The 25,839-nt window shown below is 47.9% G+C and overlaps 1 protein-coding gene and 1 long non-coding RNA gene across 5 annotated transcripts in view; one reads left to right on the top strand and one right to left on the bottom strand.

Moving 5' to 3' along the window:
• Positions 1-18,665, bottom strand: part of LOC119956781 (creatine kinase U-type, mitochondrial-like) — a 44,442-nt gene extending 25,777 nt beyond the window's left edge. The window contains exons 1-2 of one of the 4 annotated variants that reach the window (XM_038784191.1): positions 18,647-18,665; positions 3,827-3,988 (exon numbers count right to left, since the gene is read on the bottom strand). In XM_038784191.1, coding sequence (XP_038640119.1) covers positions 3,827-3,966 — 140 coding nt within the window. In that variant the 5' untranslated portion in view covers positions 3,967-3,988; positions 18,647-18,665. Of the gene's footprint in view, positions 1-3,826; positions 3,989-4,451; positions 4,596-5,060; positions 5,187-5,279; positions 5,363-18,646 lie in introns of those variants that run through there. The other 3 variants (XM_038784187.1, XM_038784188.1, XM_038784190.1) reach the window with 3 other exon arrangements.
• LOC119956782 overlaps positions 3,950-25,839 on the top strand; it is a 28,732-nt gene continuing 6,842 nt past the window's right edge. Inside the window, exon 1 of the long non-coding RNA XR_005458681.1 lies at positions 3,950-4,066. This is a non-coding gene — a long non-coding RNA (uncharacterized LOC119956782). The remainder of the gene's footprint in view (positions 4,067-25,839) is intronic.

Raw genomic sequence — 25,839 nt, forward strand, 5'->3', positions numbered from 1 at the left:
CCCCAGCAACTGATATCTCTGCCAAACCAATACGGGTCTGTCCAAGATTTCAACCTTTTTTCAAAACTGAGAACTCTCTTCAAATGTCCCTACTTGAGACCAGTTTTCAAACATTTCACCGAGTACAAGAAAAAGATTATCATGTGACAGGTGATCATTCTTTGTCTTCAGAGTCACTGTTGCAATCTTCCTTATCTTTCTTTTATCTGTCTAGCTCTGATCATTGCTCTGGACTTTACTCTCCCGTTCAGGCCTGGATTTAATTAAGTCTCCAGACCCACAGCAATGTGGCTGACTCTTTGAGAATCTTTGAGAATCATAGAATTCAAAGTGCAGAAGGAGGCCATTCGGCCCATCCAGTCTGCACCGGCGCTTTGAAAGAGCACCCTACCCAAACCCACATCTCCACTCTATCCCTATAACCCAGTAACCCCACCCAACACTAAGGGCAATTTTGGATACTAAGGGCAATTTATCATGATCAATCCACCTAACCTGCACATCTTTGGGCTGTAGGAGGAAACCGGAGCACCCGGAGGAAATCCACGCAGACACGGGGAGAAGGTGCAAACTCCACACAGACAGTGACTCAGGCTGGGAATCGACCCTGGGGACCTGGAGCTGTGAAGCAATTGTGCTAACCACCATGCTACCGTGCTGCCCCATCTGACCGAGTAAACCACTCAGTTCAAGAGCAATTACGGATGGGCTACAAACGTTAGCCTGGCCAGCGATGTCCACATTCTCTATAAAATCAAACCTTTGTTTCTTACAGAATTTACAGTACAGAAGGAGGCCATTCGGCCCATCGAGTCTGCACCAGCCCATGGAAAGAACACCCTACTTCAGCCCACACCTCCACCCTATCCCTATAACCCAGTAACCCCCAACTAACCTTTTGGACACTGAGGGCAATTTATCATGGCCAATCCACCTAACCTGCACGTCTCTGGACTGTGGGAGGAAACTGGAGCACCCGGAGGAAACCCACGCACACACGGGGAGAACGTGCAGACTCCACACAGACCCAAGCCGGGAATCGAACCCGGGACCTTGGAGCTGTGAAGCAACAGTGCCAACGTGCGGCCCGTTGTAATTTTAGAGAGTCACATGTGGGCCTGATTGGGTAAGGGCAGCAGATTTCCTTTGTGAAAGGACATTACATTAGTGAACCAGATGGGTTTTTACAGCAATCCATGATAGTTGTCATGGTCTCCAGCACTCGGACTGGCTTTTCAGTTCCACATTTTATTTATTGAATTTAAATTCCACCAGCTGCTGTGGTGGGATTTGAACCCCTGTCCCCAGAGCATTAGCCTTGGCGTCTGGATTAGTAATCCAGAGACAATACCACACCACAAATGTTTGGGTCACCCAATTCCATCACTTTGAATTTTACCTAATCTTTTCCTGTTTCCTCCTTCAGTGAAAACCTCAAAAGTGCATCTTATAATTTCACCTGGCATTCGCAATGAAAACTATTTGGAGCAGAGGCAATTATACATTGAGTAACACACTAACCTCTGGGTGACCGCCTGACAATCTCATTAACTGATATGACAACTAGCAACATACTATGACTAATGTGTAATCTACAGGGGCCAGCACGGTAGCACAAGTGGATAGCACTCTGGTTTCACAGCGCCAGGGTCCCAGGTTCGATTCCCCGCTGGGTCACTGTCTGTGCGGAGTCTGCACGTTCTCCCCGTGTCTGTGTGGGTTTCCTCCGGGTGCTCCGGTTTTCTCCCACAGTCCAAAGACGTGCAGGTTAGGTGGATTGGCCGTGATAAATTGCCCTTAGTGACCATAAAGATCAGCCATGATCTCATTGAATGGCGGAGCAGGCTCGAGGGGCCAGATGGCTGACTCCTGCTCCTAGTTCTTATGTTCTTATAAAGGTTAGGAGGGGTTATTGGGTTATGGGGATAGGGTGGAAGTGAGGGCTTAAGTGGGTCGGTGCAGACTCGATGGGCCAAATGGCCTGCTTCTGCACTGTATGTTCTATGTACATGCCGAGTGTCCAAAAAAGAAAAATCTTGGTAGGGTTACTGGGTTATGGGGATAGGGTGGAGGTGTGGACTTGAGCAGGGTGCTCTTTCCAAGGGCCGGTGCAGACTCGATGGGCCAAATGGCCTCCTTCGGCACTGTAAATTCTATGATGTAAAATTACTGATATATTTTGGACGCCACTCTTGTTCAAGAGTTGATACTTAGCTGTAATGTTATTTTTCTGTCCTCTGAGGTGACAACTGAACATGAGGTCCAAATTGGATTTCAGTGCCATGTAAGGATGAGGCTGTGAAATGTCACAGTTTTCACATGAATTGTGAAAAAAACCTTGTGATGAAACTCTATACTATGTTCTGCGAATTGGAGAAAGCATTTTAAGCTGTGTCACCACTGGGGTGAGAGACAGGCGCTGGGATCAATTTGAAATGATATATTAATAAGTACCAACCAGTTTTACATCTGGGTGACCTGACTGTAAGTCCACCCCCCCCCCCCCCCCAATAGTGAATGGTACAAGATCTTAAATAAACCCAAGACAATCTGTTATCATGTTCAATTTACTGTATCTGACTGACAATTATAGCTGTTACCTTATCTCAAGAATGATTCTGGATTAAAGGGTTTAATACCAGGTTAATGCTGGCTAGACTGCAAATCTCAGGTTGAATAATCGTCAAACAGATGTCCAGAATGTTGCAGTGTTAATGTAAGCCTACTTGTGACACTAATAAAGATTATTATTATTGATCCACACTAGCTAATATTTCTATCTCCTGCACTTTCTGATACCCAATGTTACAACGTGGTGAGAGACATCCTCCACATTTCCCACATTCCCACAAATAAAACATTTGCCTTTTTCAATCATTGTCGAAGCTTTAATCTGGGCACCTTGGCTTGGGTATGTTGACGTTACTCTGACATATTTTCTGGTTCTTCCCCGAGCCCCAGATTGTGTCCTAACTAAATAAATAATGAGGTGCGTTTTGGTGAGGGCTCTCCACAATACTGCAGTCGACATCATAGAACATACAGTGCAGAAGGAGGCCATTTGGCACATCGAGTCTGCACCGACCCACTTAAGCCCTCACTTCCACCCTATCCCTGTAACCCAATAACCCCTCCTAACCTTTTTGGGCACAGACAATGACCCAACAGGGAATCGAATCTGGGACCCCGGTGCTGTGAAACCACAGTGCTAACCACGTGTGCTACCGTGCTGCCCAACGACTGGAGAAAAGATTCCATGAGCTAAACCCACTCACAGCAAGATCTTTTCAGTTTCTATTCAGAAGGCCACAGCCAGCTCACGTGAACAGCTTTCCTATTTGGCGATGGGATTAGTGTTTGAACCTGGGCTTTAAGCAGCATACAGAGGCTCCTTGACGAGGTTTGGAGAAGAGTTAAATATAGCCAGACCCATCTGTCACCCAATTTTGCATTACTCCTTCAGATGAAATTTCCAGCTTCTTGTGGAATTAAACTCTGCACATTTCCTAAAGTTGGGGTTGGCGGGCCGGGGTGAATGGGGGGGGGGGGGGGGGAGGGTTGCTGTATTATTGGGTTGACCTTGGGTGGGGGTCACACATTTAAGTCGAGGATTTAACAAAGAGAGAGAGTCTGCTTCGATATAAAGCAGAAAAAGCACAGCCCAGCTAGATAACTCTGTCCAATAAATAATCAGATATCGACCAAGATATCTGTTAAAATGGCTATGAATGATCGATTTAATAATTCCATCACAAGTTGGAACTCTTTATTCTCTAAAGCTCTCCAGCTCCTGAAATGCTAAGTAGTTTTTTTAAAAAACTCTTACCTGGCGGGGTATAGTCTCTTCTGTTCGCTTCCTGCTTTGACATGGTCCCTGGTGAGCAGGTACCCCACAGTCAGAGATCCGGCTGCTAACAGTGGCACGCTGACCCTCTTGCTCCAGACCCGGGCAGCAGTGCTGAACATTTTCAGAGCGAGTCCCAAGAACCTGCAAGGGAAAGACGGCAGCGAGAGGATTGAGAGCAGAAGGAGGGGGACGTGATGTGAATCCAGAGGAAGCTTTGGGGTGAGTGCCACGCCGATTACAGCAACGTGCGCAGTCAGAATGCCGCAGTGAGCACATTCCTGAGACACACTGCCCAAATCAGACACACAATGTCACACAACTTCCCCCAACAAACACACACACACACCAGTCCCCCATCTCAAAGGAACCTTCATTATTTGCTCAGCCCATCTATGTTCTGAGCACATTTTAAACTAATATCACCAACCTGACTTCACCTTTTTTAAAACATCTCCCTGTGATTATTAATGTCCCTTAACCACCCACAGCAATCATTCCAATTGCTTTCCCCTCCACCTGTTTGTGTGGATGACAAGTTATTAGCAGTGGGCATGTTATTTATATTATTGTACGTTATTTACAAAGTCATTTGAGTGCTACACACATTGGGATTGTTCGCCTTCTGGTCACGATGGAAGCACATTCCAAAGCTGGGTTTGTGCAGTGGGCGTTCTCGCTGTTTGAAAGGTCAGGGAGGGAGGAGATCAGCAACAATGTGGGCGCACAGGCTCCGGTTTCAGCACCAGGGCGGTGGACAGCGCCCAGTGGCACCAGTCCCTGGGACCCAGGCAGCAGAGGCTGGGGGGGGGGGGGGGATAGACACCCTGCAGGGTCCAGGAGGTGGCAGAATAAACTGGGTTAACCATTCCCCTGCCTCCCCCCCCCCCCCCCCAACCTGAGAGTATTGAAACCCTGCAGATCATTATCTCCATTCTATATCACAGACACACACATTCTCCATACCCCCAAATCAAACAAATCCTAACCCTAACCCCGCCCGAAATCAGCATGGTGTATTAATAAACCCCCCCCCCCAAAAAAAAAACACCAGATAATTCCTTCAATTGCCAGCAATAATCTCCCCGTCAACGCAATGCAGTAAAACAGCTCCACACTCTGCATTCACCCCTAGCCCTCTCTCCTCTCGGCCACCACGGGATGTGTCAACATTACACATCGGACACCCCCCAATCCCCAAAATGTGAGACCTCACCAGCACGTTTTCCACCTGCAAGCAGCGGTATGGCTGCCGTCCAGTTCCCTGTACAACATGTGCCTTCTATCCAAACGCTTCAACATGCAGGGATCTCTCCAGCCAATAAAGGCTCTACAGATATACAATAGTGACCCCCCCCCCCCCCCCCCAGCAAATGTACATCATTTACCAGCACTCCCTCTCCTTCGGAATGTCCTACAATACGCAAGTACCCACCCCCCTTTCCGAATTGTGTTCCGCTCCCAGCCTCCCCCCGGCCAACTAAAGAAGAACATTTTCTTCATGCCCAGAATAGCGAGGATGGGAGTCTGGAATAGTCGAGGTGAATAACGCAGATACATTTACGGGGGAATCTACATAAACACAAGAGGGAGAGAGAGATGGGAGGTTGGGTTGAGATGATGTAGCGGCTGGGAGGTGGCTGGTGCGGAGCATAAACGGAGCATGGACTAGTAGGGCCGAATGGCCTGCTGCTGTGCTGTCTATTCTATGCAATGTTTTGAGCCCTTAATACAGAGCTCTATGCAGCTCCCCCATTATATAAGATGTAACTTTCCGCAGCTATGCACCACCATAGGAATTCCTCAATCAATACAGAATAGTGGGAATAGAGTGTATCAGTGACACTATTTCAGAACTTCACCCACCCCAAACCATCTCCATTTCTCCTGTTCAGTCCGACTATGGCACCTAACAGACCCTCTATCCAAATATGACAGGCCACACAGTTGCAAGCTTTTTCCTGTTAAATATCTTAAATCATGTTGTTAGCACTGTTGCTTCACAGCGCCAGGGTCCCAGATTCGATTCCCGGCTTGGGTCATTGTCTGTGCGGAGTCTGCATGTTCTCCCCGTGTCTGAGTGGGCTTCCTCCGGGTGCTCCGGTTTCCTCCCACAAGTCCCAAAAGACGTGCTGTTAGGTAATTTGGACATTCTGAATTCTCCCTCCGTGTTCCCGAACAGGCGCTGGAATGTGGCGACTAGGGGATTTTCACAGTAACTTAATTGCAGTGTTAATGTGAGCCTACTTGTGACAATAAAGATTAGTATTAATCCCTTCCTCCAAATAATGGCAGTCCAATTCGTCCATTCACCATTTTATATCTTCTTCACCTAAATACCTTACCTGTACTCCCATTATTCAAATACATCCATGTACGGACATATCCCACAGTCAATTACAGTGACTACTTCTATTGATATATTCCCTTGACACAATAAAACATCCCAAGGTGCCTCCCAGGAGACATTCTAAAACAACATTAGACACCGAGCCACGTAAGAAGATATCAGGGCAGAACGGAAAATGTTGGTCAAATAGGCAGGGTTTAAAGAGCATCATAAAGGGAGAAAGGAAAATCAGGGGGAAGAGGTTTAGGGAGAGAATTCCAGGGTCAAGGTCCATGCCACCAAAAGCACGGTCACCAAAGGTGTCGTGATTCAAATCAGAAATGTTCGAGAGGATTAGCTAAGTGTAGAGACCTTGGAGAGTTGTAGGGCTTGAGGAGATTATACAGATCGGCAGGGGTGAGGCCATGGAGAAATTTGAAAACTAGGGTGAAATAAATGTAAAATGGGAGCCTGTCAGGAAGTTTCAGTAATAATCATGGGGTATTTTACTCTACATATAGACTGGAAAAATTAGATGGACAAAAGTAGAGGATGAATTCATAGACTGTTTTGGGTTAGTTTCTTAGAACAGCACACTCTGGAGCCAACCCTAGAGCAGGCTTTACTAGACCTTGTATTGTGCAACGAGCTTGGATCAATTAATAACCTATCGTGAAGATGCCTCGAGGCGACCCATGTTTACAGAAAGGCCGACTATCGTGTCCCTCACCACATTCACAAAAGGTTCTCCATAATTACTGTTAAAAAGTCACAGTCATTGTTGGCACTTCTGTATTATTGAATGTAAATTTGTAAACGGGGCTGCTGTTTCACCGTAAGTGACAGTTCCACCCTGACACATTGCTTAAGGGTGGAACTCAGGATTATTTGATTATTTTACTTCTTCACACCCATTGTTAGCATTTGGAAAATTGCGTGCAAGCGCTGGAAAGATTAACAGGCTCAATATTGCACAGTTTAACAACGTCATGTTCCCGCATTCAAAACCTAGCAAGTCCTCGGATAGGAAATTACACTCAAATCTTCAACTTCAGAAACAGGGGCCCTAACTGTTGAACGAAAAACACGGTCAGACAGAAAGTCACTGGATGCCTGTTAGTACCGTTTCCAGGTAATTACGTAACAGACTTAAAGCACGCTAAACAAAAGCAATGATGGGCACAGCTCAGCTGACCAATATGCAAAATGTGCAGACATATTCCATACCATACACCTGCAGCATTTTATCATCAGGCAAACTGAGGTATTTTCAGTTGATATCATTGAGGGATGACATGTAACTGAGATATAGGAGCAGGAAACCAGAATTAAGAGCACAGGAATGGAAAGAGGAGCCATTGCTGGCAATTCTCTGGCTGTGATTAGATACAGTAAGAAGTCTTACAACACCAGGTTAAAGTCCAACATGTTTCTTTCAAACACTAGCTTTCGGAGCACCTTCCTCAGGTGAACTGAAAATACCTCAGTCTGCCTGATGAGCCGATAAAATGCTGCAGGTGTATGTGTCTGCACGTTTTGCATATTCACCTGAGGAAGGAGCAGTGCTCCGAAAGCTAGTGTTTGAAACAAACATGTTGGACTTTAACCTGGTGTTGTAAGACTTTCTACTGTGCTCACCCCAGTCTAACGCCGGCATCTCCACATCATGTGAATAGATAGATAGGGATGGAAGCATGTTTGTGCAGGCCCACCCAGCAAGATGACAGTGGCGAGATATTGAAGGATGATGGTGTGGTCAATCTGTCAAAGGCTACAAACTGGATGAGGAGGAATAATTTGCCTTTTAAAGATAGATAGGATACTATCTTGTGACTTGGATAAGATGTTTTTGTTACTATGGCAGGAGCAGTTCTGCTCAAAACTCACTGTTTACTGTTGATAAACCAATGTTTCATCCAAACTGACACTGTCTACGTGGTCCTTCATCGTAAAATCTATAAAGGCAACATCCATTTCACTCCCTCAACAACTATGTCTGTTACTTCATCCAAAAACATTTCTGTGGTAGTATGAACTAGGGGTATTACGGTATCTGGGAGTGTGAGCTGCCATTGGTGCAGAGGGCTTGCTGCCCATTGGCCCAGGTATTGTGTTTCTCCGTATTCCTATTGACTAAGAAGGAGGTAGCTCTGCCTACCAGGCGGGGTATAAGAACCCGTGTTCCCCAGCAGCCAGGCCATTTCTGTACATCTGCTGCCGGGCTCACTTCTTGATGATTAAAGCCTTCCGTTTCAGACTTCACCTATGTTTCGTGTCCATTGATTGTGCATCAATTTCCTTTAAGTTACACAAAGGCAATCTGTCTTCTCCAAATCTGTGCTGTCCCTCCTTAATGCACAAATCTCTCCCAGTCCCTGTTGACCTTCCCCCTAAAACCGTAGCCACCACTGATACGTGTAGTGTCTCCCTCCTCCTCTAACCAAAAAAAAAAGACTGTGTTGATAAGGAGCAGCGGCCTTCAGATTCTCGGCGGGAGCAGTGGCCAGGAGCCGTTGGGAAGGTAAGTTTACCTCTTTAAAACTTTAAAAACTTACCTGGAAGAGTGACATCACAGCAAAGCAGTGACTGATTGGCTGGTAAGGAAAGTGCTCCAATTAGCAGCAGCTGGGAGAAATTTAACTCTTCGTGTGTTGGTAAGTATTGTGATTGGTAAGTAAAATCTTTGTTCCTTTCACTTATTAATTATTTGATAGTATAGTTTGTAGTCAGTTAAGGTAAAGGGTAAAAATGGCAGGAGATCCCAGACCCGTGTTATGCTCCTCGTGCTCAATGTGGGAGTTCAGGGACGCGGCCGATGTCCCTGACTCCTTCATGTGCGGGAAGTGTGTCCAGCTGCAGCGCCTGTTAGACCGCATGACGGCTCTGGAGCTGCGGGTGGACTCACTTTGGAGCATCCGCGATGCTGAGGAGGTCGTGGATAGCACGTTCAGTGAGTTGGTCTCACCGCAGATTAGGATTGGTGAGGGAGACAGGGAATGGGTGACCAAAAGGCAGAGAAAGAGCAGGAAGGCAGTGCAGGTGTCCCCTGCGGTCATCTCCCTCCAAAACAGGTATACCGTTTTGGATACTGTTGGGGGAGATGACTCACCAGGGGAAGGCAGTAGTAGCCAGGCTCATGGCACCATGGCTGGCTCTGCTGCATAGAAGGGGAGGAAAAAGACTGGCAGGGCTATAGTCATAGGGGATTCAATTGTAAGGGGAGTAGACAAGCGTTTCTGTGGTCGAAAACGAGACTCCCGAATGGTATGTTGCCTCCCGGGTACTCGGGTCAGGGATGTCTCCGATCGGCTGCAGGACATACTGAAGGGAGAGGGTGAACAGCCAGTTGTCGTGGTGGTGCATATAGGCACCAACGATATAGGTAAAAAAAAGGGATGAGGTCCTACAATCAGAATTTAGGGAGTTAGGAGATAAGTTAAAAAGTAGGACCTCAAAGGTAGTAATCTCAGGATTGCTACCAGTGCCATGGGACAGTCAGAGTAGAAATTCAAGAATAGTCAGAATGAATACATGGCTTGAGAGATGGTGCAGGAGGGAGGGGTTCAGATTTTTGGGACATTGGAACCGGTTCTGGGGGCGGTGGGACCATTACAAACCGGATGGTCTACACCTGGGCAGAACTGGAACCAATGTCCTGGGGGTGCTTTTGCTAACACTGTTAGGGAGGTTTTAAACTAATGTGGCAGGGGGATGGGAACCAGATTAGGAAGTTAGAGGTCAGTAAAGAAGTAGCAACTAAAGCCAGTAAGGTACGAGACAATAAACTCAATGTGACTAAGGGGAAGAGTAGACAGGGAAGAGATGATGAACGCAAAGGGACAGATGGTCTGAGGTACATTTGTTTTAATGCGAGAAGTGTAGCAGGTAAGGCAGATGAACTTAGGGCTTGGATCAGTACCTGGGAATATGTTATTCGTATTACTGAGACTTGGTTGATGGAAGGGCAGGACTGGCAACTGAATATCCCAGGGTATAGATGCTTCAGGAGGGATAGAGAGGGGTGTAGAAGGGGTGGAGGAGTTGCATTACTCGTCAGAGATGATATCACAGCTGTGATTAAGGAGGGCACAATGGAGGATTCGAGCACTGAGGCAAGATGGGTGGAGCTGAGAAATAGGAAGGGTGCAGTAACATTTTTGGGACTTTACTACAGGCCTCCCAAAAGCGAGCATGAAGTAGAGGTACAAATATGCAGACAGGTTATAGAAAAATGTAGGAGCAATAGGGTGGTTGTGATGGGAGATTTTAACTTCCCCAACACTGAATGGGATTCGTGTAGTGTTGGAGGCGTAGATGGAGCAGAGTTTGTAAGGAGCATCCAGGAGAGTTTTTTAGAGCAGTATGTAAATAGTCCAACTCGGGAAGGGGCCATACTGGACCTGGTATTGGGGAATGATCCCGGCCAGATGGTTGATGTTTCAGTCGGTGATTACTTTGGGAATAGCGATCACAATTCTGTAAGTTTTAGAATACTCATGGACAAGGACAAGAGGGGTCCGAAAGGAAGAGTGCTAAATTGGGGAAACGCAGAGTATAACAAAATTCGGCAGGAGCTAGGGAATGTGGATTGGGAGCAGCTGTTTAAGGGTAAATCCACATTTGAAATGTGGAAGTCTTTTAAGGAAAGGTTGATTAGAGTGCAGGACAGACATGTTCCTGTGAAAATGAAAGATAGAAATGGCAAGATTAGGGAACCATGGATGACGGGTGAAATTGTGAGACTAGCTAAGATGAAAAAGGAAGCATACATAGGATCGAGTCAACTCAAAACTGATGAAGCTTTGGAGGAATATCGGGAAAGTAGGACGAATCTCAAACGCGCAATAAAGTGGGCTAAAAGGGGTCATGAAACATCTTTGGCTAACAGGGTTAAGGAAAATCCCAAAGCCTTTTATTCGTATGTAAGGAGCAAGAGGGTAACTAGAGAAAGGATTGGCCCACTCAAAGACAAAAGAGGGAATTTATGCATGGACTCAGAGGAAATGGGTGAGATTCTTAATGAGTACTTTGCATCGGTATTCACAAAGGAGAGGGACAAGACGGATGTTGAGGCTAGGGATGGATGTTTAAATACTCTAGGTCATACTCTAAGTTGTCATATGGAAGGGGGAAGTTTTGGGTATTCTAAAAGACATTAAGGTGGACAAGTCCCCAGGACCGGATGGGATCTAGCCCAGGTTACTGAGGGAAGCGAGGGTCGAAATAGCTGGGGCCTTAACAGATATCTTTGCAGCATCCTTGAGCATGGGTGAGGTCCCGGAGGACTGGGGAATTGCTAATGTTGTCCCTTTGTTTAAGAAGGGTAGCAGGGATAATCCAGGGAATCCTCTGCACCAATGGCAGCTCACACTCCCAGGTACCGTAATACCCCTAGTTCATACGTCCCGTCAGTGGTAGACAAACTGTTGGAGAAGATACTGAGGGATAGGATCTATTCACATCTGGAAGAAAATAGACTTATCAGTGATAGGCAGCATGGTTTTGTGCAGGGAAGGTCATGTCTTACAAACCTAATAGAATTCTTTGAGGAAGTGTCAAAGTTAATTGATGAGGGAAGGGCTGTAGATGTCATATACATGGACTTTAGTAAGGCATTTAATAAGGTTTCCCATGGCAGGTTGATGGAAAAAGTGAAGTCGTATGGGGTTCAGGGTGTACTAGCTAGATGGATACAGAACTGGCTGGGCAACAGGAGACAGAGAGTAGTGGTGGAAGGGAGTGTCTCAAAATGGAGAAGGGTGACTAGTGGTGTTCCACAGGGATCCGTGCTCGGACCACTGTTGTTTGTGATATACATAAATGACCTGGAGGAAAGTATAGGTGGTCTGATTAGCAAGTTTGCAGATGATACTAAGATTGGTGGAGTTGCAGATAGCAAGAAGGACTGTCAGAGAATACAGCAAAATATAGATAGATTGGAGAGTTGGGCAGAGAAATGACAGATGGAGTTCAATCCAGGCAAATGCGAGGTGATGCATTTTGGAAGATCAAATTCAAGAGCGGACTATATGGTCAATGGAAGGGTCTTGGGGAAAATTGATGTACAGAGAGATCTGGGAGTTCAGGTCCATTGTACCCTGAAGGTGGCAACGCAGGTTGATAGAGTGGTCAAGAAGGCATACAGCATGCTTGCCTTCATCGGACGGGTATTGAGTACAAGAGTCGGCAGGCCATGTTACAGTTGTATAGGACTTTGGTTAGGCCACATTTGGAATACTGCGTGCAGTTCTGGTCGCCACATTACCAGAAGGATGTGGATGCTTTGGAGAGGGTGCAGAGGAGGTTCACAAGGGTGTTGCCTGTTATGGAGGGTACTAGCTATGAAGAAAGGATGAGTAGATTAGGATTGTTTTCATTGGAAAGACGGAGGTTGAGGGGGGACCTGATTGAGGTCTACAAAATTATGAGAGGTATGGACAGGGTGGATAGCAACAATCTTTTTCCAAGAGTGGGGGTGTCAGTTACAAGGGGTCACGATTTCAAGGTGAGAGGGGGAAAGTTTAAGGGAGATGTGCGGGAAAGTTTTTTACGCAGAGGGTGGTGGGTGCCTGGAACGCTTTACCAGCGGAGGTGGTAGAGGCGGGCACGATGGCATCATTTAAGAGGCATCTAGACAGGTATATGAACGGGCGGGATCAGAGGGAAGTAGACCTTGGAAAATAGGAGACAGGTTTAGATAAAGGATCTGGATCGGCGCAGGCTGGGAGGGCCGAAGGGCCTGTTCCTGTGCTGTAAGTTTCTTTGTTCTTTGTTCTTGAGCTGACCGACAGCTTACATGTGATAATATCATTACTGAAGATTTTGGTTCAGTGCTAACAATAATATGTCCTACATACATATTCCCAGTTGGAGTGGGATCCTAAATTTGATTAAGAATGTTAACATTTTTTTCATTTTTGGCAGACAGTCACATTCCTTATCAATAGCTGAATTGCAAGTTAAAATTGCTGCATTGGAATTGAATAAAAGATAACTATAATTGCAATAAGAAGTCTTACAACACCAGGTTAAAGTCCAACAAGTTTGTTTCGAATTATTAGCTTTCAGAACACTCAGTGCTCCGAAAGCTAGTGATTCGAAACAAACCAGTTGGACTTTAACCTGGTGTTGTAAGGCTTCTTACTGTGCCCACCCCAGTCCAATGCCGGCATCTCCACATCATGGCTATAATTTCAATAGTCAGGATTAATAAATCAATAAGATGTTGAGAGGGTATTTTGGTGATTATATTTCCATCCTCCCTCCCCTACTGCACTGCCTCAATGGGTCACGCTTTTGCATCTGAATTGGAAGGTCGTCCTACTCCAGACACTGGAACAGAAAGACTAGGCTGACGCATCCTGTGTATTACTGAGGAAGTGCTGCAATGTTGAAGGTGCTATAGAACATAGAACAGTACAGCACAGAACAGGCCCTTCGGCCCTCGATGTTGTGCCGAGCAATGATCACCCTACTTAAACCCATATACCCGTAACCCAACAATCCCCCCATTAACCTTACACTACGGGCAATTTAGCATGGCCAATCCACCTAACCTGCACATCTTTGGACTGTGGGAGGAAACCGGAGCACCCGGAGGAAACCCACGCACACATGGGGAGGACGTGCAGACTCCGCACAGACAGTGACCCAGCCGGGAATCGAACCTGGGACCCTGGAGCTGTGAGGCATTGATGCTAACCACCATGCTACCGTGAGGCCCCGGAGGCCATGCTATCTTTCAGGCAACGTGTTAAACGTGTCTGCCTCCTCAAGTGGGTGTAAATGATGCTTTGGCAATATTTTGGAAAACATCCCTGGTGTCCTGTACATTAAAAAAAAAATCCTCCTCAATCAACATCACTAAAAGCAGATGATATGGTCCTTATCAGACCAACAGAATACAACCACTCTGATAAAGAAGGAGAACCTTGGCCACCTTGTGGTCACCGACACCATGGACAATTCTTCCAATGCTGCCTGCGCTTGGCGATAGTAATCATAGATTTCATAGCATTTACTGTGCAGAAGGAGGCCATTCGGCCCATCGAGTCTGCACCGGCTCTTGGAAAGAGCACCCTATCACCCACACCTCCACCCTATCCCCATAACCCAGTAACCCCACCCAACACTAAGGGCAATTTTGGACACTAAGGGCAATTTATCATGGCCAATCCACCTAACCTGCACATCTTTGGATTGTGGGAGGAAACCGGAGCACCCGAAGGAAACCCACGCAGACACGTGGAGAACTTGCAGACTCCCCACAGACAGTGACCCAAGCCAGAATCGAACCTGGGACCCTGGAGCTGTGAAGCAATTGTGCTAACCACTGTGCTACCGTGCTCCCCTAGAAAGAGGTGTAACGAAGAGGGAAGAAGGGGAGCAGAGGAATACAAGATGTGGCAACCCAGACTGTGTGGCTTGAGCAGTATATAAAACAGAGCCACAATTTCAGCTCTCTATCGACGGGCGAAGGATCCCAATGCAGTGAGCATCTAGAAAGTTCACATAGATTTGGAACACGGGTTTGTCCTCCGTTCTGTTTACTGGAATGTTTATTACTGAATGAACTCTTGAAGTGACTGTGTCATTTGTGGTTACAGTCATAGAGTCATGGAGTTTAACAGCACAGGAAGAGGCCCTCCGGCCCATCGCGCCTGCGCCAGCCATCAAGCATCTATCCATTCTAATCCCACTTTCCAGCACTTGGTCCATAGCCTTGTATAGTCATAGAGTCATAGAGGTCTACAGCGCTGAAATGGCCCTGCAGCCCATTGTATCAAAAACAACCACCTAACTATTCTAATCCCATTTTCCAGCACTTGGCCCTTAGCCTTGTATGCCCAGCCCATCTATTTTGGTGTTGATCACACCATCAGGGCAACCTTCAGCTTCCTTCTTCCTCATGCGTTTATCAACTTCCTTGAATGTATCTATACCCGCGACCGTTACATCTGCTGAGACTGCGATGACCGAGGAGTGCCCAGCTATGGCGCTGGACGCTCACGCCCAGGTGGGGCCTGAGGAAGGCCACCAAGGCCCTCAAGGTCAATGGGGCATCACGAAGGGTGGGAGGAGGTTTGTGTGAAACATGAACACCAACAAAGATGGGATGGGCCAAATGGCCTATTGCTGTGCCGTCACCTCCATGTAAAGCTGCCAGCAAGGAATGCAAACACAATGCCCTGAATTTTCAGTGTGGCATGCGAGCGAGATTGGTGGACCTGGAAGAATCATAGGAGCATAGAATCATAGAATTTACAGTGCAGAAGGAGGCTGTTCGGCCCATCGAGTCTCCACCGGCTCTTGGAAAGAGCACCCACTAAAGCCCATACCTCTACCACATCCCCGTAATCCAGTCGCCCCACCTAAGCCTGAGGGCAATTTATCATGGCCAATCCACCGAACCTGCACAACTTTGGACTGTGGCAGACACAGGGGGAACATGCAGACTCCACACAGGCAATAACCCAAGCCGGGAATCGAACCCTAGAGGAAGTGGAATCCGCTCTCACCTGCAATCAGCTGTTGAATTCAATTTCATTGTGGCTGGCCAACTAACTGTCGGCGAGTGGGAAACACGTGCTGGGTACTGAGAAAAGGAAGGGTACAGGCAGGGTTTTAGATGCAGCAGGCACTGGATTGGAAGCAGTGACATTAGCTGTTAGCTGCCGAGGCTAAAAGATGCCAAAACCAAAATGCCAGCAAAGGGCATCGTCATGGGTTTTGTACAGAGAGATTCACCACAGGAAAGTTACACCACAGAATGAAAATCAATATCTTGCAAACGGTCTAATTTGAGGGCTATGGTGATGGCAGCATTGCCAATGGCTCCGAGTAGGTATTCAGGGAGCCCAGTGGTGCAGTCCACGGTGAAGATGTGGAATCAGTTGAGGAGGCATTTTAGGATGGAAGGGATGTCGTGCAGCCAGCTGGGATGGCCACTTACAACAAGAAACATGGACGTTCGCAAAGCCTAAAGGGAAATGTGGACAATGTACGATTCAGGCAGGCACAGAGCCTGAATGTATATTTGTGAGCAAAGAATCCAGACAGCATCAAAACCCCCAGCCGATTGGCATTTTGATTGGCATCTCCGTAAGACAGAGGGCTGATACTCGAGTAACCGATACAATCCCTGACATTTCGGTGCCACTCCCTTTACTCAGGAAGCATCAACAACAGGGTCAATGACCGCTTAGGACATGCCCAGCCATCAAGGCACCCGCCCCTTTATTGGCCCAGATCGAAGACAGTGATTGAGAACTGTCCAATTGATGGGGTCCAAACCGAGGGACCGCCCAAAAGAGCGCGAAGCTCCCCAAGGATAAAGAGAGACACCGCCATGTGTTCGCTCTCTTTTGGACCGGGCGCTCCGGCAACGTCCGCCTCCAATTGCAGCGCCACCAGAAGCAAGTCCAAGTTCAATGCTCGCTACCAGACGGATGAGCCCAGCCGAACCGCAGTTACTTCTCCAGACCCAGCAGATCCAGATTCAAACAAAGGCCACTGTTCCTCTGACCTAAGCCGGGTGCTTGAAGTTAAGTACAGGTTGTCATAGTTGTTAGGTGTAGTTTAACTAGTAGTGTTTATGTTGCATGTTAATCTTGTGTGTAAATAAAGTACCATCGATCTTGAACTAACTAACTGGTGTTTGGTCTTTGATCGATACCCGGTTGAATCTTGTAGCGGTATCATTTGATACCTGGTGACTCTGAGCAATATAATATCGATATCTAAAGAAAGAAGGGCAGCCTTATTGATTGCCATATTTATAGCAGGTAAAAAAGGCAACAGTCAGTGCTAACGCCACTGTGCGAGAATCATGGATTTGAGCTGGGGGGGGGGGGGGGGGGGGGGGGTTGGATAGTGTATACAGGAGGTGGAGGGAGGTGGGCTGGTCAAGGTGAGGGATTTGTATTTGGAGGAAGGGTACGCCAGTCTGGAGGAGCTAAGGGAGAGGGTAGTGAGTTCAGGTATCTGCAGGTTAGGTACTTTGCACAAAAGGTTTGGTGGGGGTTCCCTAGGTTGCTGGGATACACCCTGCTGGAGCGACTGTTGCCTCCAGAGGTGGAAGGGGAGGGAAAAATTGGGGATATATATAAGTGGCTGGGGAGCAGGGAGGTGAGCGGGTGGTGAAGATCAAGGAGAAGTGGGAAGCGGAGTTGGGAATGGAAATCAATTTGGGAGTATGGAGTGAGGCACTGCGAAGGGTAAACGGGACCTCCTCTTGTGCAAGGATGAGCCTGATACAGTTTAAGGTGGTGCATGTGACTCGGGCGAGAATGAGTGGGTTCTTTCAGGGGGTAGCAGATGAGTGGGAGAGGTGTGGGCGGGGGCCAGCGAATCACACGCACATGTTATGGGGTTGTGAAAAATTGGGAAGATTCTGGGCGGGTGTGCTTGTGGTCTTAGCCAGGATAGTAGAGGAGGAGGTGGACCCGGACCCTTTGGTGGCGATATTAGGGGTTTCAGAGTAGCCGGAGCCCATGGAGAGGAGGAAGGCCGATGTCTTGGCCATTGCCTCTCTGATTGCACGGCGGCGCATGTTGCTGGAGTGGCGGTCGGCATCGCCAACGGGGGTAGCGGCTCGGTTGGGTGACCTGTACAACTTGTAACAGTTAGAGAAGATAAAGTATGAGTTCAGGGGGGGGGGGGGTTTGAGGAAAGGTCGAGGATGTTTGTGGCCGTGTTTGAGGAGCTGTTCATCGTGTGGGGGTGGGGGATAGGGAAGTGGGAGGGTGAAAGAGGGGTAAAATTTGTACAGACTGTATAGGTGATTGTTGGGAAGTATGTTTCCCGGGGTGTTTACTTGCTGTAACCTGCTTTGAACCATGTTTGTAATAAAATATGTTTTTAAAAAAAAGAGTGAACATCAATATTGGCTTGTTCACTCTGAATCACCAGGATACATTCACAATTTCCAAAGTGCAATCTGAGGGAGTGGCAATTTAAACAAAGCGCTTCTGGATTTTGGCCATCTACAGTCATAAGGAAAAGATTACCAGCTTCTCAGTCCTTAAACCAAGGAAAATGTGATTTAAAAGGCAATTAAAAACCTATATATTTTTGAATAAATTACCTAAGCTTTCGATGGTTAAAACTTAGTGTTAAATAAACAGAATCCAAGAGAGAAATTACGTTAAATGGAGTTTGGTTTATGTTGAGCAGATGCATCTGGAATGTTTTCAAAATACTTTACAACTGAAGCTTATATGAATTAACAATCAAACATTGATATAATAGATTCTCTCTTTTCCTTGATGTTCGATAGTCAGGTAAAATTGTGTTTAATTAGAAAGATAAAGTGACACAGTAAACCAGGAAGTTCTGTTACGTGGTAGAAAAATAGCAATATAATGAGGATTAACTAAGTGTGGAAACAAAGCTAATTCAATAAGAGTGCAATACATAATAAGACGACATTTTATTTTAAAAGAGTTACCTATTTAACAAAGATAATCACTCACCGTTAAGAGCTGCTGAATCTCAACTGCTGAGCTGGAGTTTGGAAAAAAAGCGTGGAAACAGGTTGGTGTTCCAAGTACTCTGCCGGAATCTGATTGGAGGAGGGATGACTCACGTTGCCAAGTTAGGGAGGATTGCCAGATCTGCTCCGATAACAGGGGATCACTCTTGCCAACAATTAATTTGTCTTTCAGCAACTTCTGCGAATTGAGACGAGCAATCGCCGTCCTGCACAGCTCTTGGTGAGTGTGGGGAAGTTTGAAGCAAAGGATATTTTCTTTTCCCAGTGGGAATATTGTAACAATATCCTTTCCAATCTTCCTTATGGAAACTCCAGATGTCAAACGCTCTCTGCCACAATCCTTTGTATGACTCAACTATTCGGTTGGAAACTAATTACTTTAAAAGCTCTTCAATTACAGATGAATCACCACAGTACAGATTTCAACATCAATTTAACAGACGCCCCTTTTGGATTCTGTTTAGTTAACACTACGCTTAGCCTATCTAAAACTACGAATTTGTTTTAAAAATACATATTTTAATTGAATTTAAAATCACATTGCTCCCCTAAACTTGCATTCTGCGTTTTTACGAAGCTCCCCTCGGCCTATGCGTTTGTGCGTGTTGACTTGGAATTGGACCAGATCACCAAGCTGATACAATGAAGTCTTTATTTAAACCTCAAAAAGTGTGCGGTTTTCACGCTGCACAAAGTTTACCGAGTGAAATGGCAAAATTATTTTTTCCCCTAGAGATACGGCCTTCAACCTTCCCTCCTTCCAGAAACGGGACATGACAGGAGCATGAGGAGGTCTCACTGTGCAGAGGGTGGAGTAGCTACCACTGGGCCAAACGCTCCAGGTTCAAGTCCCAGATGGCCAAGGAAGGCGTGTTCATAACACGGCCAGACAGATCGGTTATCAGCCTGCAAATCCTCCCAATGCAGGCGGTAAAAGTGGGGGTTTCCTGAGCAGCCATTATGCAGAAGGCAATGGCAGACCACTGCAGTCATTTGCTAAGTTTAATTGTGAAGAATCCAATGAAATTCCATGGTTGCCAATTCCATAGAGTCGGAGAGTCATGGACATTATACAGCACAGAAAGAGGCCCTTCAACCCACCATAGCTGTGCTGGCAGTCAAGCACATCTTTATTCTAATCCCGGGCAAAATTCTCTCCTACCTGGTGGGGCGGGGGTCCCGGCGGGACGGAGTGGCGCCAACCACTCCGGCGTCAGGCCTCCCCAAAGGTGCGGAATTCTCCGCACCTTTAGGGGCTAGGCCCGCGCCGGAGTGGTTCCCGATCCGCCGACTGGCGTCAACGGCCTTTGGCACCATGCCGATCGGCATCGGGGCTGGCCGAAAGGCCTTCGCCGGTCGGCGTGAGTCCGCGCATGCGCCGGAGCGTCAGCGGCCACTGACGTCACCCTGGCGTATGCGCGGTGGAGGGGGTCTCTTCCGCCTCCGCCATGGTGGAGGCCGTGGCGGTGACGAAAGAAAAAGAGTGCCCCCTTGGCACAGGCCCGCCCGCTGATCGGTGGGCCCCGATCGCGGGACAGGCCACCGTGGGGGCACCCCCCCCCCGGGGTCCGATCGCCCCGCGCCCCCCCCCCCCCCCAGAGCCCGCTCGCGCCGCCTGCTCCCGCCGGCACAGAGTTGGTTTAAACCACGTTGGCGGGAGAGGCCTGACAGCAGCAGGACTTTGGCCCATCGCGGGCCTGAGAATCGCCCCGGGGGGCTCACCGACCGGCGGGGCTGCGATTCCCGCCCCCGCCGATTCCCGGGTGGCGGAGAATTCAAGACACGGCGGGGGCGGCATTTATGAAGGCCTGGGGCGATTCCCTGACCCTGCGGGGGATTCAGAGAATTCCACCCCCCCATTTCCCAGCACTTGGTCCATAGCCTTGTTTTGCTATGGCGTTCCACGTGCACATCTGAACATTCCTTGAGCATTGTGAGGGTTCCTGCCTCTATAACCCTTTCAGGCAATGAGTTCCAGATTCCCACCGTCCTTTGGGTGAAAAGAATCTTTCCTCGCATTCCCTCTAAATCCACTGCCTCTTAAATCTATGCCCCCTGGTTATTGACCCCTCAACTAAGGGGAAAGGTTTCTTCCTATCTACCCTATCTATGTCCCTCATCATTTTATACAACTCAATTCCATCAGCCTTCTCCGCTCTAAGGAGACCAACCCCAGCTTATCCAGCCTCTCTTCATAGCTGAAGTGCGCCAGCCCATCTGCCCATCCAGGGCACAGCCCAGTCCATCACACAAACCTGCCTCCCATCCATTGACTCTGTCCACACCTCCCACTGCCTGGCGAAAGCGGGCAGCATAATCAAAGACCCCTCCCACCCGGCTTACTCACTCTTCCAACTTCTTCCATCGGGCAGGAGATACAGAAGTCTAAGAACACGCACGAACAGACTCAAAAACAGCTTCTTGCCCTCTGTTACCAGACTCCTAAACAACCTTCTTATGGACTGACCTGATTAATATTGCACTCCTGTGTGCTTCACCCAATGCCGGTGTCTATGTATTTACATTGTGTACCTTGTGTTGCCCTATTATGCATTTTCTTTTTCTTTTATTTTATTTTCATGTACTAAATGATCTGTTTGAGGTGCTCACAGTAAAATACTTTTCACTGTACCTTGGTACATGTGACAATAAACAAATCCAATCCATTCAAATCCAATCTTGTGCAATTGCATGCTTCCTATAGCGTGGCGACCAGAACTGCACACAATACTCTAGCTGTGACTTAACCAGCGTTCCAAGGTCCCTCTGGTTCTCTGTTCTTCTTAGCGTCCTTAGAATGAATAGAAACATAATAGTGAAAAAGGGGCCATTTGGTAGATCGAGTAGGCAACGGCCCTACAAAGAGGCACTTGATCTACGCTCTCTCCCCGCCCCATCACTGTAAACCGGCGCATCGATCATGGCTAATCCGCCCAACCAGCCCATCTTGGGACCGTGGGAGGAAACTAGAGCACCTGGAAGAAACCCACACAGGCACGGGGGAGAAAGTGCAAACTTCACACAGTCACCCAAGGCTGCGATCGAACCCGGTCACTGGCGCTGTGAGGCAACAGTGCTAACCACTGTGCCAACGTGCCGCCGCTCATGCCATCTTAGGGCCACCACCTGTAATGAGAGAGTGAGTGGCTGCACGAGCGGTTGTATGTTAATAGAGCTAAGATGTTTATATTTTGTAAAAATTTCAATAAAAATTATTTTTAAAAAAAAGGAGTGTTCCATGAAAAAAACTCTAAATTTACACACGAGTTTGTTCGATTGGTAGTTGCTATAATTTGTGCCCTTTACAAAGATTTGTGCCTTTTTTCTCCTAATGTTCCCTTCTTCACTTCCCTTATGCAGCGAGTCATTGTGATCTGGTGGGTGTTGCCTGGAAGGGTGGTGGAAGCAGATTCATAGTTCGAGCAAAGAGCCGGCACAGACACAATGGGCCGATTGGCCTCCTTCTGCGCTGTAAGGGGGTAGGAGTTTCTGGTCCTGCTGCTCTGAGGCAGGAAATTCCCACCCAAGGTCAGTGGATCTTTCAAAGGTCCGTCAAATTGTCTGTCCCGCCCGTGACGATTCCTGGGGAAGGCAGGACCGGAGGATTTACCGATAAATCTTTCCATCTTTCTTTCTCTATTTGCTCAGGGGTGCGGGACTCAATAATAACACCTGAATTATCATTACAGGAGGGGTTGACTAACTCTCCATCAGTCAGAGATTAAACCCTTTGCAAGCATCCATAGAAAGTACCGGGGTGCTGGAACACACATTTAAAATGCAAACTACGTGGCGGTGCGTTGGCGTAGTGGTTAGCATTGCTGCCTCACGGTGCCGAGGACCCGGGTTCGATCCCGGCCCCGGGTCATGTCTGTGTGGAGTTCGCAAATTTACCCCCTGTCTGCGTGGGTTTCGCCCCCACCACCGCAAAGATGTGCCGGGTAGGTGGATTGGCCGCGCTAAATTGCCCCTTCAGTGAAAAAAAAATAAAATGTGAAATATTTCACCAGGTTAACACCAGTCTGCCTCAGAATTGAATCAGCTCTCCTTTTATTTAGATAAGGCGTGGCTTTCATTGCACGTTTGCAAAGTAGGCGCAGTTGTATTAAGTAACAGCACCGTTTGCATATAACCTGTATTTTGACACTGACATCGTTTTCATCCATCCAGGCAATGGAAGAATCCATTTCATTGTGGCCGTGTGTCCCTTTGAACATCTGGTTTTACTGTTTGTTAGTTGCAAATATTCTAAAATATCTGAAATCAAACCCTGGATCATCTCCAGCAAGGGAGAAAGTTCGGGAGGTCAGGTAAAAGTAACATTACTAAAACAACAGCCCTTGGAGCCTTGACTAATCTACCTGCCTAGAGGGCTGGAAATCGGGAGGCAGTGGGGTAGTGGTGTTGTCGCTGGACTATTGACCCAGAGACCCGAGTAATGCTTCTGAAACTCAGTGTTGACACCAAAGCAAAATTTGCGGACTTTCACGACAGAAAAACTTGCATCACATCTGGACCGATTCCGGTACCATTGAGGGGCTAGCACCTGGGCCACGTGGAACACAATCGATTCCCATGGAAAATGGTGCGGGATTCGCCAGGTCCATGATTGACACTCGGGAGGCTGACAAGCTGCAGCCGCACAAACACATTACGCTCCCCACACACACTCATCCCAGCCCCACACACACATTACACTCCCCGCACACACTCATCCCAGCCGCACACACACATTACACTCCCCACACACAATCATCCCAGCCGCACACACACATTACACTCCCCACACACACTCATCCCAGCCCCACACACACATTACACTCCCCACACACACTCATCCCAGCCCCACACACACATTACACTCCCCACACACACTCATCCCAGCCGCACACACACATTACACTCCCCGCACACACTCATCCCAGCCGCACACACACATTACACTCCCCACACACACTCATCCCAGCCCCACACACACATTACACTCCCCACACACACTCATCCCAGCCGCACACACACATTACACTCCCCACACGCACTCATCCCAGCCAACAAGATGGCACTGGCTGTGCTGGGGTGCGCCCATACAGCTGATGGGTCGGCTGGGGCCAGAGGGCACCTCGGGAGGTGGCCTGGGGGGACACCTATACGACCCGTGGCTCTGAGTTCACAGTAGGCTGTTGGCGCTGTGCCCAGCTGTATGGCTGCCTTGCCGGGTGCGGCAATGGTGTTCCGTGCCCGTCCCACCCTGACCCCACAGCTCACCTCTTGGTCACCCCCTGCTATTCCCCCCCCAGCCAGCGGAACAACTGTCAACAAACTATGACGATGTCGGACACTTTCCACCTTCCCTCTTTCTCCCTCAGCAGCCGGGGACCTCGGAATGGCGTAGGGAGGGGTTGAAGATGTCGGCGAACATATCTGCCAGCTGTTCCGTGAAGGATCTGAGCACACGGCCAGGGACCCCATCAGGACCCATCGCCTTCCGAGAAGGGCACTTTTCATGAAGGCTGATCTGACTTTGGAAGCTGTGACAGTGGGTACGGGTATGTCCAGGGCTGCCGGGGCAGTTGGCAACGGTTTGATAGTTTCGTGCTCCAACCGAGCACAGAATGCATTGAGTTCATCGGGGAGGGGTGCACTGCTGCTGGAGATTCTGCTCCATCTTATTTTCAGAAGTGCGATCGCGGGATAGATGGGTAGGTGACCGTGATTATTTCTACTCTTGCGCCAACAGGATGGTCATGATGCCCACTCTTGACAAGGATTTGGACCTTTTTTCCATCTAACTTTCTCTCTTTCTTGAAGGTGATGATTCCTGCCGTATGCATTGTGTTTTTAAATGCAAAGCTACTTGTCCAGTTCAGTCAACCTTTCTCAGAGTCAAACTAGTTTTCATGCTGCGGGAGCAAGGTAGGGCTGTGGCTCGTTTGGAAAGTTTGATAAAAACACGGCAGTAAATCACTGACCTTTGTAACTGACTGTGTGCTGGAGAGTGAAACCTGTAAATGCTTCATTCACCAAGTGTGCCAGACACCAAGATCATAATTTAGGAATCTTTCTTTCAACATTTCTCGCCTCTAAAAATGAGGGCGCATTCAAACACCTTATCATCCCATACAGGCATTACAGGTATTACCACAATTCATGGATAGAATCAGGAGTGGAACCCTGGTTTATTCTCTTTCCTCTGCGACCATTCAGCATTCAACCTTATCCATCAGCAGGGGCGGCACAGTAGCACAGTGGTTAGCAGTGTTGCCTACGGTGCTGAGGACTCCGGTTCGAATCCCGGCTCTGGGTCACTGTCCGTGTGGAGTTTGCACATTCTCCCCGTGTCTGTGTGGGTTTCACCCCCACAACCCAAAGATGTGCAGATTAGGTGGATTGGCCACGCTAAATTGCCCCTTAATTGGAAAAATGAATTGGATACTCTAAATTTATTTTTTAAAAACCCTATCCATCAGCTTCCTTCTGATTGTTATTTGTTAAGGTGCAAACGTGGTGACTGCAGCATCAATCTGTAGTGACAGTCTTCAGCTGTCATTGCAATAATGCTGTATCCTGCAGGAGTCTGTAATCACTTGGTCTCGATGGGCTGAATGACCTCTTTCCGTGTCATCGTGGTTGTATAACTCACACCTCTCATCAGTGGTTGGGATAATCACAAGCAACACGGCTCGGCTGGAGAAAGCTGGTACTCTGCCCTGTGCTCAGAGACTTGCCCCCTTCCCATCACATCTGCACCGTGAAGGGTAAGGTGACCAGGAAGACAGTGCTAGGATTGTTACTGCTACTGGAGCAGCTGGTGGTGGTGGGCACAGTTGGACTGGGGTGGGCACAGTAAGAAGTCTTTTTTTTTCTAAAAATTTAGTGTACCCAATCATTTTTCCAATTAAGGGGCAATTTGGAGTGGCCAATCCACCTAGCTTGCACATTTTTGGGTCGTGGGGGCGAAACCCACGCAAACACGGGGAGAATGTGCAAACTCCACACGGACAGTGACCCAGAGCCGGGATTGAACCTGGGACCTCAGCGCCGTGAGGCCGCAGTGCTAACCCACTGCACCACCGTGCTCCCCTGGCACAGTAAGAAGTCTTACAACACCAGGTTAAAGTCCGACAGGTTTGTTTGGAATCACTAGCTTTTGGAGCACTGCTCCTTCCTCAGGTG

The sequence above is a fragment of the Scyliorhinus canicula genome, chromosome 24 (genome assembly GCF_902713615.1).
Source record: "Scyliorhinus canicula chromosome 24, sScyCan1.1, whole genome shotgun sequence".
Lineage (NCBI taxonomy): Eukaryota > Metazoa > Chordata > Chondrichthyes > Carcharhiniformes > Scyliorhinidae > Scyliorhinus > Scyliorhinus canicula.